Source organism: Saccostrea echinata, unplaced genomic scaffold, assembly GCF_033153115.1.
Source record: "Saccostrea echinata isolate AGI-Se365-2 ecotype Australia unplaced genomic scaffold, CSIRO_AGI_Sech_v1 ptg000009l, whole genome shotgun sequence".
NCBI lineage: Eukaryota > Metazoa > Mollusca > Bivalvia > Ostreida > Ostreidae > Saccostrea > Saccostrea echinata.
In genome coordinates this window covers 38,912,051-38,923,579 of record NW_026889758.1, presented here as the reverse complement: position 1 = coordinate 38,923,579, position 11,529 = coordinate 38,912,051, and the positions used below count along the sequence as shown (strand labels likewise).

The following is an 11,529-nucleotide window of genomic DNA, read 5'->3' as shown; positions in this document are numbered from 1 at the left end:
CCTACAAATACATTTACAGAGATTAATTATCATAGGTGAATAGCAAAGGGGAATAATTTCTGTCAATATAATACAAAATAATAAATTGACCAAAGGTGCAGAATTTTAAAAACCTGGTATAAATAATCTTGCTTATTACAACTTTATATACTCTGTTTCCCTCCGAGATATCCAGGTGCAGAAACGAACATTTTCAAAGAAATAAGGCATTTTCACTACAGATTTAACATAGCCCCATCCTAACACCAGAGCCTTTGACCCAGTGGCCAGAAAATTCACAATTTCGGAAGAAGCACCCTTGCTCATCATAGCCATGCATTTAGTATGTTTACTAAGTACCCATGGGCAGAGAGGGAGATTTTCAAAACCTATTGTATTTTTACTATACATTCAAAAGAGCCACATCCGAACACGAACTCCTGACCCAGTGGTTATAAATTTGAAACTTTTTTGAAGAGGCATCCTGTATCATCATAAACATGCAATTATTTTGTCTACTAAATTCTAAGGAACAGAGAAGATTTTAAAAAATTGCATCTACACTATATTTCATTTTCACTATAATTCCAGCGAACCCCCCCCCCCCCCACACCTAAACCCCTGATCCTGGGGTCACACATTTCACTATTTTAGAAGAAGCTTCCTTGCTGATCAACCCTAACACCAGAACCCCCTAACCCAGGGGCCATCAAATTCAGTTTTTGAAGAGACACCCTTGCTCATCATAATTATGAACTTACTATAGTGTTTACTTTGTTTAATTCCCAGTAGCAGAGAAGAAGATTTTCATAGAAATAATGTACTTTTACTATATAATCAAAAGAATCTCTCTTCCAACAGAACCCCTCACTGGGGCTAAAAATTCCACAATTTTGGAAGCGACAAGCTTACTCATCATGTCCATGCAATTGGTTTGTCTGCTAAATACCCAGGGATAAAGAAAAAGATTTTCAAAGAATTTAAGCTTTTTCATTATATAATCAATATGCCCACCGTAACACCAGGACCCCTTACCCAAGGGCCATGAAATTCACAATTTTGGAAAAGGCGCCCTTGCTCACCATAACTTTATACTACTACTTGATTTGTTTCCTTAAAGAATGCACTTTCACTATATAATCAATTGAGCTCCTCTCCCGCAGAACGCATCACCCTGAGGTCACAAATTTCACAATTTGAAAGAGGCACCCTTGATCATCATAACCATGCACTTAATTTAATATGCTTTATATACAGGGGGAGAGAAGATTTTTTTAGGGATTTATGCATTTTCTCTATATAATCATTAGTGACCCTTCCTAACTCCAGAATCCCTGACCCTTGGGCCATGAATTTCACAATTTTGGTAGAAGGTTCAAAGCACATTATAATCAGCCCCACTCCTAAGGCCCGGTGGGATCAGGGACCATGATATTTACAATGTTTGTTCCAATTCACTCGGAGATGTTTTGTGCCAAAATTGGTTGATATTGGTTCCTTGGTTTTAGAGAAGAAAGTGAAAGTGTTCAAACGTTAATGTAAGACGGGCGACGGACGAAAACAGATAGCAATACATGAACTAATTACAACATGAAGTAAACTCGTTATAAATGACCCCCCGCTCCAACCGAACAAGTAACCGCATAGTTACACTAACTTTTCTATCGTTCTTTTTAGAATTGATACTAAAAATATTTTAAATTGGAATCTGTGTGTGTGTGTGTGTGTGAGAGAGAGAGAGTGTGTGTGTGTGCGTGCGTGCGTGCGGGTGTGTGTGTGTGTGTGTGTGTGTGTATTACCAACTCAAAGCACAGGAAGAAAGGATATACATGTACAATTCATTCATGAGTTTAATGTTATTATTTATATTTAATATGGTAAAAACAAAAATGTTGGCAACGGAAATAATTTCTACTTATGTGTTTTTTTTTAATTCATGCATCATGTTCTTAGTTTTACTTATGTTGGAGAATGGTTTCCCTGATACAAGTATTCAGAATTTATACATATTTTTTAAAATAACAATTAAATTCAAAATAACGATTATTTCAGTAATTTGAACCAGTTTTTAAGCGATTTTGATAAAGTTGTATACCGAAATGTGCCATATTTTTATGTTGACATATGCTCATGTTTATTTATGTCTGACATCTTTAAAAAATGTTGCAACCTATAATATATTATACTTTTTTTGATTATTAATTATAATATTAAACTTTATTTGAAATCAAAGCATTTTTTCTACTTTCAACTAAAATAGTGTGATTGCGGAGGTACAGAGTGTTTCAGGTTACATTTCCCGACCTTGCAGTTTCCAAAAAAAGTTATGAAGAATTTATGAAAGGAATATTTAACAAGAATGTAAGGAACATAACAATTTAATATTATAGCTTAAATAAAGCTGGACCATTATTCTTGAAACAGAATTTTTTTTAAACCTCAGACGCATTATTCGTTTTTACGTCATTTTATTATGAATTCTAAACGGCTGCAGTGTATCTCAATCATAAACAGACTAGTGTGGGTTGTGAAGTCCCATAATGCTCGTTAAACAATCTGTTTTCTAGAAAGATGCTTCTCATCTGAGTATTTCTTTTGAAATCCTATATTCATTAGTATTGGCGATTTTCTGTTTGCATGGTACAGTTTAACAATATTAATACAGAGAGATATCTTTTACCTTCCATACCGTCCTATATTTCTTGTAATAGACAGAAAACAAATATTTTTAGCATTGGTATGGAAACACGGTCCTTAATATCTTAAATGTACATGTATGCATGTGCCTATGTAAATGTACATGTAATACATCTTTTTAAGATAAGAAGCTATTTTTTACAAAGCAGTTCATAAGGTAATAAAAATTTTTATATATATATATATATATATATATATATATATATATATATATATATATATATATATATATATATACATGTATATATATATATATATATATATCGTTAAACATAGGTAGGCGTTAAGACAGAAAGTAATTTGGCTCAATTACACGGTTTTTTTAATTATAGTGCAGAACTAATTTGAAGCATGATGGTACCATAGAATTCTTCATAATTCGGAAAGGGACGTTTTTAATTTCCTTTATCAAATATAGATTTTTTTCCCAATCATATTTATGGAGGAAGAATTTTAAAATTAAAAGAACATTTCGTTTTGAATTATATATATTGATATTTTCTATGTATTAAATATCATCTATACTGTTCATAAATCCTTCCTAGGGAGCTCCTAATTCCGTCAAAAATCATTAAAGCGGAACGAAATGCAACTTGATCTGTAACTCATCGAGATACACTCACATAACAAAAATCAGCTCAATATCTTCAAGCGTTTAGAAAAAAAGTGCGGAAAACCAAGTGGGACAGACAGACAGAGGGACAGCTATACAGACAGCTAGACAGACAGACGGACGGACAGACTCAGAGGAAACCTATAGTCCCCTTCGGTTTCACCGGTAGGGGACTAATAAAAGTAAAAATATCAAACAAAATGATAATCTCTTTTCTCAACGATAACTAAATGTCAATGGAAATGGAGACACAGGAGTTCATTCATTGACCACGCTGATAGTACCTTTGCAAAATCGACTTTTTGTTTTCTAGTATTTCCTGTAGGTGTAAAGTGATACTTTTAGAATTTTTTTCACAGAAGTGGTAACTGACCACTAGTACCCTAGCCTTAAGATTTCAGTCCCCGGGACAGAGGACTTCAATGTCCTAGAGCCCGATGTTTATTTACTTAGTATCATATAGTAGGCATAAAAACTTTAGGGTTTATCTCAAAAACTAGAGATGGTTCCATAGCCATTTTTTTCACGGAAGTGGTAACTGATCACTAGTACCCTAAACTTAAAATTTCAGACCCCGGGACAGGAGACTTCAATGTCCCCGAGCCCGATGTTTATTTTGGTATTATATGGTATTATTTTGGTATTATATGGTATTATTTGGCATAAAAACTTTAGGGGTATATCTCGGGAACTAGAGATGGTTCCATAGCCATTTTTTTCACAGAAGTGGTAACTGACCAGTAGTACCCTACCCTCAAAATTTCAGACCCCGAGATCATACATCATCATTTTTTTTTTTTTTACAGAAATGGTAACTGATTACTAGTACCCTTACCTCAAAATTTCATAACCCGAGGCAAGGAACTTCGACGTCCCCGAGCCAGATGTTTATTCTATTAGCATTATATGGTGGGCAAAAAAACTTGAGGGGTATATCTCCGGAACTAGAGATGGTACCATCATCATTTTTTCACAGAAGTGGTAAATGACCACTAGTAGCCTACCCTTAAAATTTCAGTCCCCGGTCCAGGGGACTTCGACTTCCCCGAGCCCGATTTTTACTCACATTAGAACTACATAATAGACATAGAAACTTTAGAAGTGTATCTCGGAAACTAGAGATTGTATCATCACCATTTTTTCATGGGTTGAGGCATCGAATCTTGTAATTTTTTGAGTGACTAATTCTGTAATTTTTTCTGAGTTAAATTTTGAGTAGACTCAAAGATTTGAAGGCAATCAGGTTTTCGAACGCAATTTGCAACTCAAAAATGAATTGCATTGTAGAACGCAGTTCGCAATTAAAAACTTTAATATCAGTCACGGCGTCTGAAATCTTGAGGGTAGGGTTCTAGTGGTCAATTACCACTTCTATAAAAATGGTGATGGTACCATATCTAGTTTCCGAGATACAGCCCTCAAGTTTTCATGCCTACGATGTAATACTAAGTGAATAATCATCAGGCTCGGGGACATCGAAATCCGCTGCCTCGTGGTCTAAAATTTTGAGGGTAGGGTAATAGTGGTCAGTTACCATTTTTTCATCTCTCGGAGCAGCGGTACCTGTTTGTTCACGATTTTTAATATGTGTATCGGGCACCTTTAGTGACTTGATAATTTGTTTGTCCTACACAGACTCAGTATTTTATTTAATAATAATAATACTAATAATACTAATAATAATACTTTATTTAAAGAAGGTAACCCGATTAGTGCAGGCACTATTCTTCCCCGGGGCCTTCTGTAGACAAAAATCAATATACATACATATACAGATACACACAATCAATAAATAATCATGAATTATTGCGACATTGTTTTACATATTTTTTAACTTGGTGCTTGAAAACATTGAGTGTTGGAGACATTTTTATGTATACAGGTAAATTATTCCACAACATAGCACCAGAGTGCTTTTTTACAAAAAAGTTTGAGAAAATTCTAAAATTTATGCTAATGTTAATTTGTGAGTATTTTAATTGAGTAGTTCTTCAAAGTGAAAAAAAGATTTAAAAAAAGAAGAAGGTAAAAAAAAACAAAACAAGAAATACTGCTTTTGCAAGCTAAAGAAGTATGTCCCCTCGACTCGAGCGGTGTAATATTGGAATTGAAAACGTGAGTGATCCACCTACTCTACAAGACAGATAATAATTTGCATATCCTAGCTGCAGAATCGTAGCTCTCCGGGGATATTTAACAATTAGAACAAAACCTTTAACTTTAGGCGACATTTTCTTTTTTGTCGCAAGTTCGAGTATTATTTTGATTCATCTCTTGCCTTAAATATGCAGTTGAAAGTTATTTCTCCATTATGTGATATATTCAGTTTATTTCTAAAACACAAAGCAAAACAGTGTTCTGGCTAAGGTCAAACAACTGGGTTTTTTTTTTCTTTCATTAAATACCTATCAGTACTCTCGAAGCAAACAATGTAGATTTCAACAAAGCAGATTTGGGAAATCATCTAAAACCATCTTACTTCGAATGATTTAATTTTGCTTAGGCACAGCGTTTACAGAATCTTCTACAGAACCTAGTTCATTCATTACAATACATCTGTACCTAGAAAATGTATATTTGGCATCTAGAGTGAATTTTAAAGGAAAAGACAAAAATCTAGGCTCCCTTCGATTTATCTGGATATTGGACAATTCGTACACATAGTTGTTCGATTCCTTGTCGTTTCGTTTTGGTTTAGTCTCTCCTGGTGAGTATCTCCCTATTTTTACTTCGTTTCTGTACCACGTGACAGTTGTTAAAGGATTGGCTAAAACGTCACACACCAATTCTACTTTGTCTGCTCTGTCACCAGTAAAAGAAGACATAATCTTAAAATTTCCTTCATTGAGCCTTATTTTTATTTTAACATCAGGCAAAACTGAAAAGAATTGAAAAAAAATTCTTTAGAGAGTAAGCTTCGATACTAGGGAAAAAAATCAATGAATATAATGAAAAATTATCAAGAGATGTGAGAAACTAATTGTCATTTGTGAACACTGATAAAGGTACTTTCTACTGCTAGTACTGATAATGATACTTACATTTTGCATAGAGAGTTACTGCTAGTACTGATTGTGATACTCACATTTTACATTGAGAGGTACTGCTAGTACTGATTGTGATACTCACATTTTACATAGAGAGCCATTCCTAGTACTGATTGTGATACTCACATTTTACATTGAGAGGTACTGCTAGTACTGATTGTGATACTCCCATTTTACATTGAGAGCCACTCCTAGTACTGATTGTGATACTCACATTTTACATTGAGAGGTACTGCTAGTACTGATTGTGATACTCACATTTTACATTGAGAGTTACTGCTAGTACTGATTGTGATACTCACATTTTACAGTAAGAGCTACTGCTAGTACTGATTGTGATACTCACATTTTACAGTAAGAGTTACTGCTAGTACTGATTGTGATACTCACATTTTACATTGAGAGGTACTCCTAGTACTGATTGTGATACTCACATTTTACATTGAGAGGTTCTGCTAGTACTGATTGTGATACTCACATTTTACAGTAAGAGTTACTGCTAGTACTGATTGTGATACTCACATTTTACAGTAAGAGCTACTGCTAGTACTGATTGTGATACTCACATTTTACAGTAAGAGCTACTGCTAGTTCTGATTGTGATACTTACATTTTACATTGAGAGCCAGTCCTAGTACTGATTGTGATACTCACATTTTACATTGAGAGGTACTGTTAGTACTGATTGTGATACTCACATTTTACAGTAAGAGCTACTGCTAGTACTGATTGTGATACTCACATTTTACAGTAAGAGCTACTGCTAGTACTGATTGTGATACTCACATTTTACATTGAGAGTTACTGCTAGTACTGATTGTGATATTCACATTTTACAGTAAGAGCTACTGCTAGTACTGATTGTGATACTCACATTTTACATAGAGAGTTACTGCTAGTACTGATTGTGATACTCACATTTTACATTGAGAGGTACTGCTAGTACTGATTGTGATACTCACATTTTACATTGAGAGCCACTCCTAGTACTGATTGTGATTCTCACATTTTACATTGAGAGGTACTGCTAGTACTGATTGTGATACTCACATTTTACAGTAAGAGTTACTGCTAGTACTGATTGTGATACTCCCGTTTTACATTGAGAGCCACTCCTAGTACTGATTGTGATACTCACATTTTACATTGAGAGGTTCTGCTAGTACTGATTGTGATACTCACATTTTACAGTAAGAGCTACTGCTAGTTCTGATTGTGATACTTACATTTTACATTGAGAGCCAGTCCTAGTACTGATTGTGATACTCACATTTTACATTGAGAGGTACTGTTAGTACTGATTGTGATACTCACATTTTACATTGAGAGTTACTGCTAGTACTGATTGTGATACTCACATTTTACAGTAAGAGCTACTGCTAGTACTGATTGTGATACTCACATTTTACAGTAAGAGCTACTGCTAGTACTGATTGTGATACTCACATTTTACAGTAAGAGCTACTGCTAGTACTGATTGTGATACTCACATTTTACATTGAGAGTTACTGCTAGTACTGATTGTGATATTCACATTTTACAGTAAGAGCTACTGCTAGTACTGATTGTGATACTCACATTTTACATAGAGAGTTACTGCTAGTACTGATTGTGATACTCACATTTTACATTGAGAGTTACTGCTAGTACTGATTGTGATACTCACATTTTACAGTAAGAGCTACTGCTAGTACGGATTGTGATACTCACATTTTACATTGAGAGGTACTGCTAGTACTGATTGTGATACTCACATTTTACATTGAGAGCCACTCCTAGTACTGATTGTGATACTCACATTTTACATTGAGAGGTACTGCTAGTACTGATTGTGATACTCACATTTTACATTGAGAGTTACTGCTAGTACTGATTGTGATACTCACATTTTACAGTAAGAGCTACTGCTAGTACTGATTGTGATACTCACATTTTACATTGAGAGTTATGTTGTGTACAGCAGCCTTATTTTCCTTGTAATTATTGGTTGCTCGACATTGAAACTTTGTCGCGCAGAACCTTGACACATTCTGAATTCCAAGCATGTTACCCCGTATTCCAATATCTGAATAAAACATTTGTAACGTTTTAAATACAAATTATCTGTATGTTTTTTAACACGAGTTTTATTACAATGATACGTAATTTGAGTTTGCTCCTAAAAAGAAAAGAAATCAGTCTATATATATATTTGAAATATATATTCAATTGTTATATAAGGAAATATCCCAATTTCTTAGTCGTACAGTATTATTTCTCTTGTAATTTCGCTCTAGTTATGTGTGAGATATTTCCTTTATAATAGATTTACTGATTTTAAAATCATTTGATAAACTATAAGACAATTATGCACCTTTTTTCATTCTTATGAAATCATAAATATTATGACACTTTTTGTATAATTTATGCTGGCATATCCCCCCCCCCCCCACACATGCAAGATAAATTATGTTAACATGCAACACAATTATTTAGACATGCGACTTATTTATATCAACATGCAAAATAATCATGTTGACATACAGGCTACAAATCTCTTTAGAGATTCTAATTTGAATGTTGGTAAACTTACTAACGCCATTTATAAGACATCATACAAGCAAGATGCAACAGAATTATGTTGACATGCTACGTATTTATGTTAACATGCGAGATAATTATGTAGACATGCAACTTATTTTTGTCAACATTTAACATAATTTTGTTAATATGCGAGTAAATTATGTCAATATGTGAAATATGTATGTACTATAAAATATGTATGTTGACATGCAACTTATTATCTTGGATGTTGACATAAATATCTTGCATGTTAAAATATAATTCGCATGTTGACATAAATAAGTCGCATGTTGACATAAGTTGCATGTTAACATAATTATCTTGCAACTTGACATAAATAAGCCGCATGTCTACATAACTATGTTGCATGTTAACGTAAAGAAATCGCATGTGACATAAATCTTGCATGTTAACATAAATAAGTCGCATGTCAATATAATTCTGTTGCATCTTGCTCGTACGTAGTCGGATAACGGCGTTAGTAAGTATGTTTACCAACATTCAAATTAGATTCTCTATAGAGATTAATAACTTATATTTCAACATAATTATTATGCATGCAGACAATTATTTTCCATGTTGACATACAGGTTAACATAATTTATCTTGCACGTAGGGGGCCGAAATATGCCACCATAATAATTAATGTACCTCTTAATACTTCCTCCTGTTGATTTGTTACTTCCATAGCATACCACGTGACTGTAGGTTGTGGAATTCCGGTTGCATTACACCATAAACGAGTTGTGCCATATTCTAAAACGTTCACTTTGTCCCCACTATGAATTGATATCTCAGGTTTTGCTGTTTCATTCAAAGTAGTGAAAAGGTTCCTTTAATTTTTTTTGATTGGTCGTGTTATAGAATGTGAAAATTAACTACATGCATATATCTACCTATAAATATCATCACTTTATTTTTATGACAATTATTATTTATCAAATAAATAATTTCGTTATTACTAGTATTCTTTAAATTCGACATTCTTCGACGTTAAAAAAACACTTTTTGGGAGTAAAGATACGATTAGCAAATAAATAAAAAATAAATCAAACAATAATTTTATACAAGTAATCTGAAAATATTCATATCTGTTTACAAGCTGTTACCTTTTAATTTTAGGCGATAGTCACTAATGATGGCTTGAGTTTTTCTATTTATACACCGATATCGACCCTCGTCGGAAGATTTCAGATATCTAATTGATAAACTTCGATCTGTTGAAGTGTCGTTTTTAACTCTAATCCGTGTATCTTGTGAAATCATGGTATTACCAATGAAAATCACTTCATTATCATCTTTCCTCCACAGAATCTATGTACGAAAACACGGAGTTACCATTATGAAAATACAAATGTTGTTTCTTTTTCCTAAATCTATCAATAATCTACATTTTTAGCCATGTAATGTTTGTCAATAAAGATTTACCACCCCGTTTTGTTTCTACATAAAAATTTTACATACCTCTTCTCCTTTATTTATTTCACATCGAAATGGATTCACTAAATCCGACCCAGCTTCCTTTATTCTCAGTTCATACTCTACAAAAATGACCAATTTTAAACCGCATTAATGTACTTGTAGGGAAATTTAACTAATGTATGAAATATCGACAACAGCAATAAGAATTTATTCTTGAGACCCATGGAAGTGTACTCTGTGATTCTACAGCATTCAAATAAAAATTCAACACTCAACAAGAGAGGATAATCTAAACGTATATGACAAGGATGATAAATGTGTACATAGAATTATGTATGATACAAGAGGTATGAAAATAAATACTATTGCCATCCACACTGTTTATACTAAACTTCAATTTACACCTAAATGTAGGGTAACATACCTCTGGATAACTGGGAATGATAAATGTGACAATTGAGAATAATCCAAAACGAGTATTTTAGAAATATATTCATCACTCTGTGATCCAGATTCCACAGGAACAACACAGATCTGTCGTCTTCAGTGTAAAAACGTTCTAGTGTTATTGTAGCGTAATATCATTAGATTGGAATGTAACACTTCATATTGTAATTTCCTGTTAGGTCCACACACTGAGTATAAGTGTTAACCTCTTAAAACAGGGTAGAAAGCATCTCTCTTCTTATATAAAAGACCTACATAAATCCTTTCCTCTCCAAAGATATACAAAGTCAAGCAGATATTTCCTATGGCAATCTTGAAATAAAACAAAAGGACCATGGACCTATGGTCATCTACATGTATCAAAATTCAAAAGACGAGAACTAGCTGAGTGTCATTGCAAGTTCTCTGTACTGCTCTGCTAAAGCTTATAGCTGATACATAATTTTGTACATATAGAACATTTTATTCTTCTATGTTACCAAGTTGATTATATAATCATAAGATGAATTTCTTACATTCCTTCATGTGACCTGAACCTTATCCAGATGAATTTGAATCATTGATTTGACGGCTTAATGAGTCTAAGCAAATTGTATGAAGTGTGAGCATATGATCTTTTTTCCTTTTCTTATTTACACTTATCACTAACTGAGTAACTCGAAGTAGACCCCCCCCCCCCCACCACCACCACCACCAAAAACACACACACATTTACAATTAGGGACTGACAGTGACGTTTGTGTCCCCATGTCCAATATTATG

At 33.6% G+C, this 11,529-nt stretch overlaps 1 protein-coding gene across 1 annotated transcript; it reads right to left on the bottom strand.

Annotated features, from left to right (window-relative positions):
* Positions 1–5,598: 5,598 nt before the first annotated feature.
* On the bottom strand, positions 5,599–11,132 carry LOC133183686 (neurotrimin-like). The gene is made up of 6 exons (XM_061318610.1): positions 10,745–11,132; positions 10,363–10,439; positions 10,008–10,212; positions 9,550–9,702; positions 8,267–8,401; positions 5,599–6,167 (listed from the first exon to the last, which is right to left on the bottom strand). The coding sequence occupies exons 1-6, from the start codon at positions 10,815–10,817 to the stop codon at positions 5,779–5,781; spliced, it is 1,032 nt and encodes a 343-aa protein (XP_061174594.1). The 5' UTR covers positions 10,818–11,132; the 3' UTR covers positions 5,599–5,778.
* Between the last annotated feature and the right edge of the window lie 397 nt (positions 11,133–11,529).

Coding starts and splice junctions, on each gene's coding strand:
- LOC133183686 (XM_061318610.1), bottom strand. CDS start 10,817: ATGAATATATTTCTAAAATACTCGTTTTGGATTATTCTCAATTGTCAC. Junction 10,440..10,744: donor TCATTCCCAGTTATCCAGAG/GTATGTTACCCT, acceptor TCATTTTTGTAG/AGTATGAACTGAGAATAAAG. Junction 9,703..10,007: donor CTATCGCCTAAAATTAAAAG/GTAACAGCTTGT, acceptor TGAATGAAACAG/CAAAACCTGAGATATCAATT.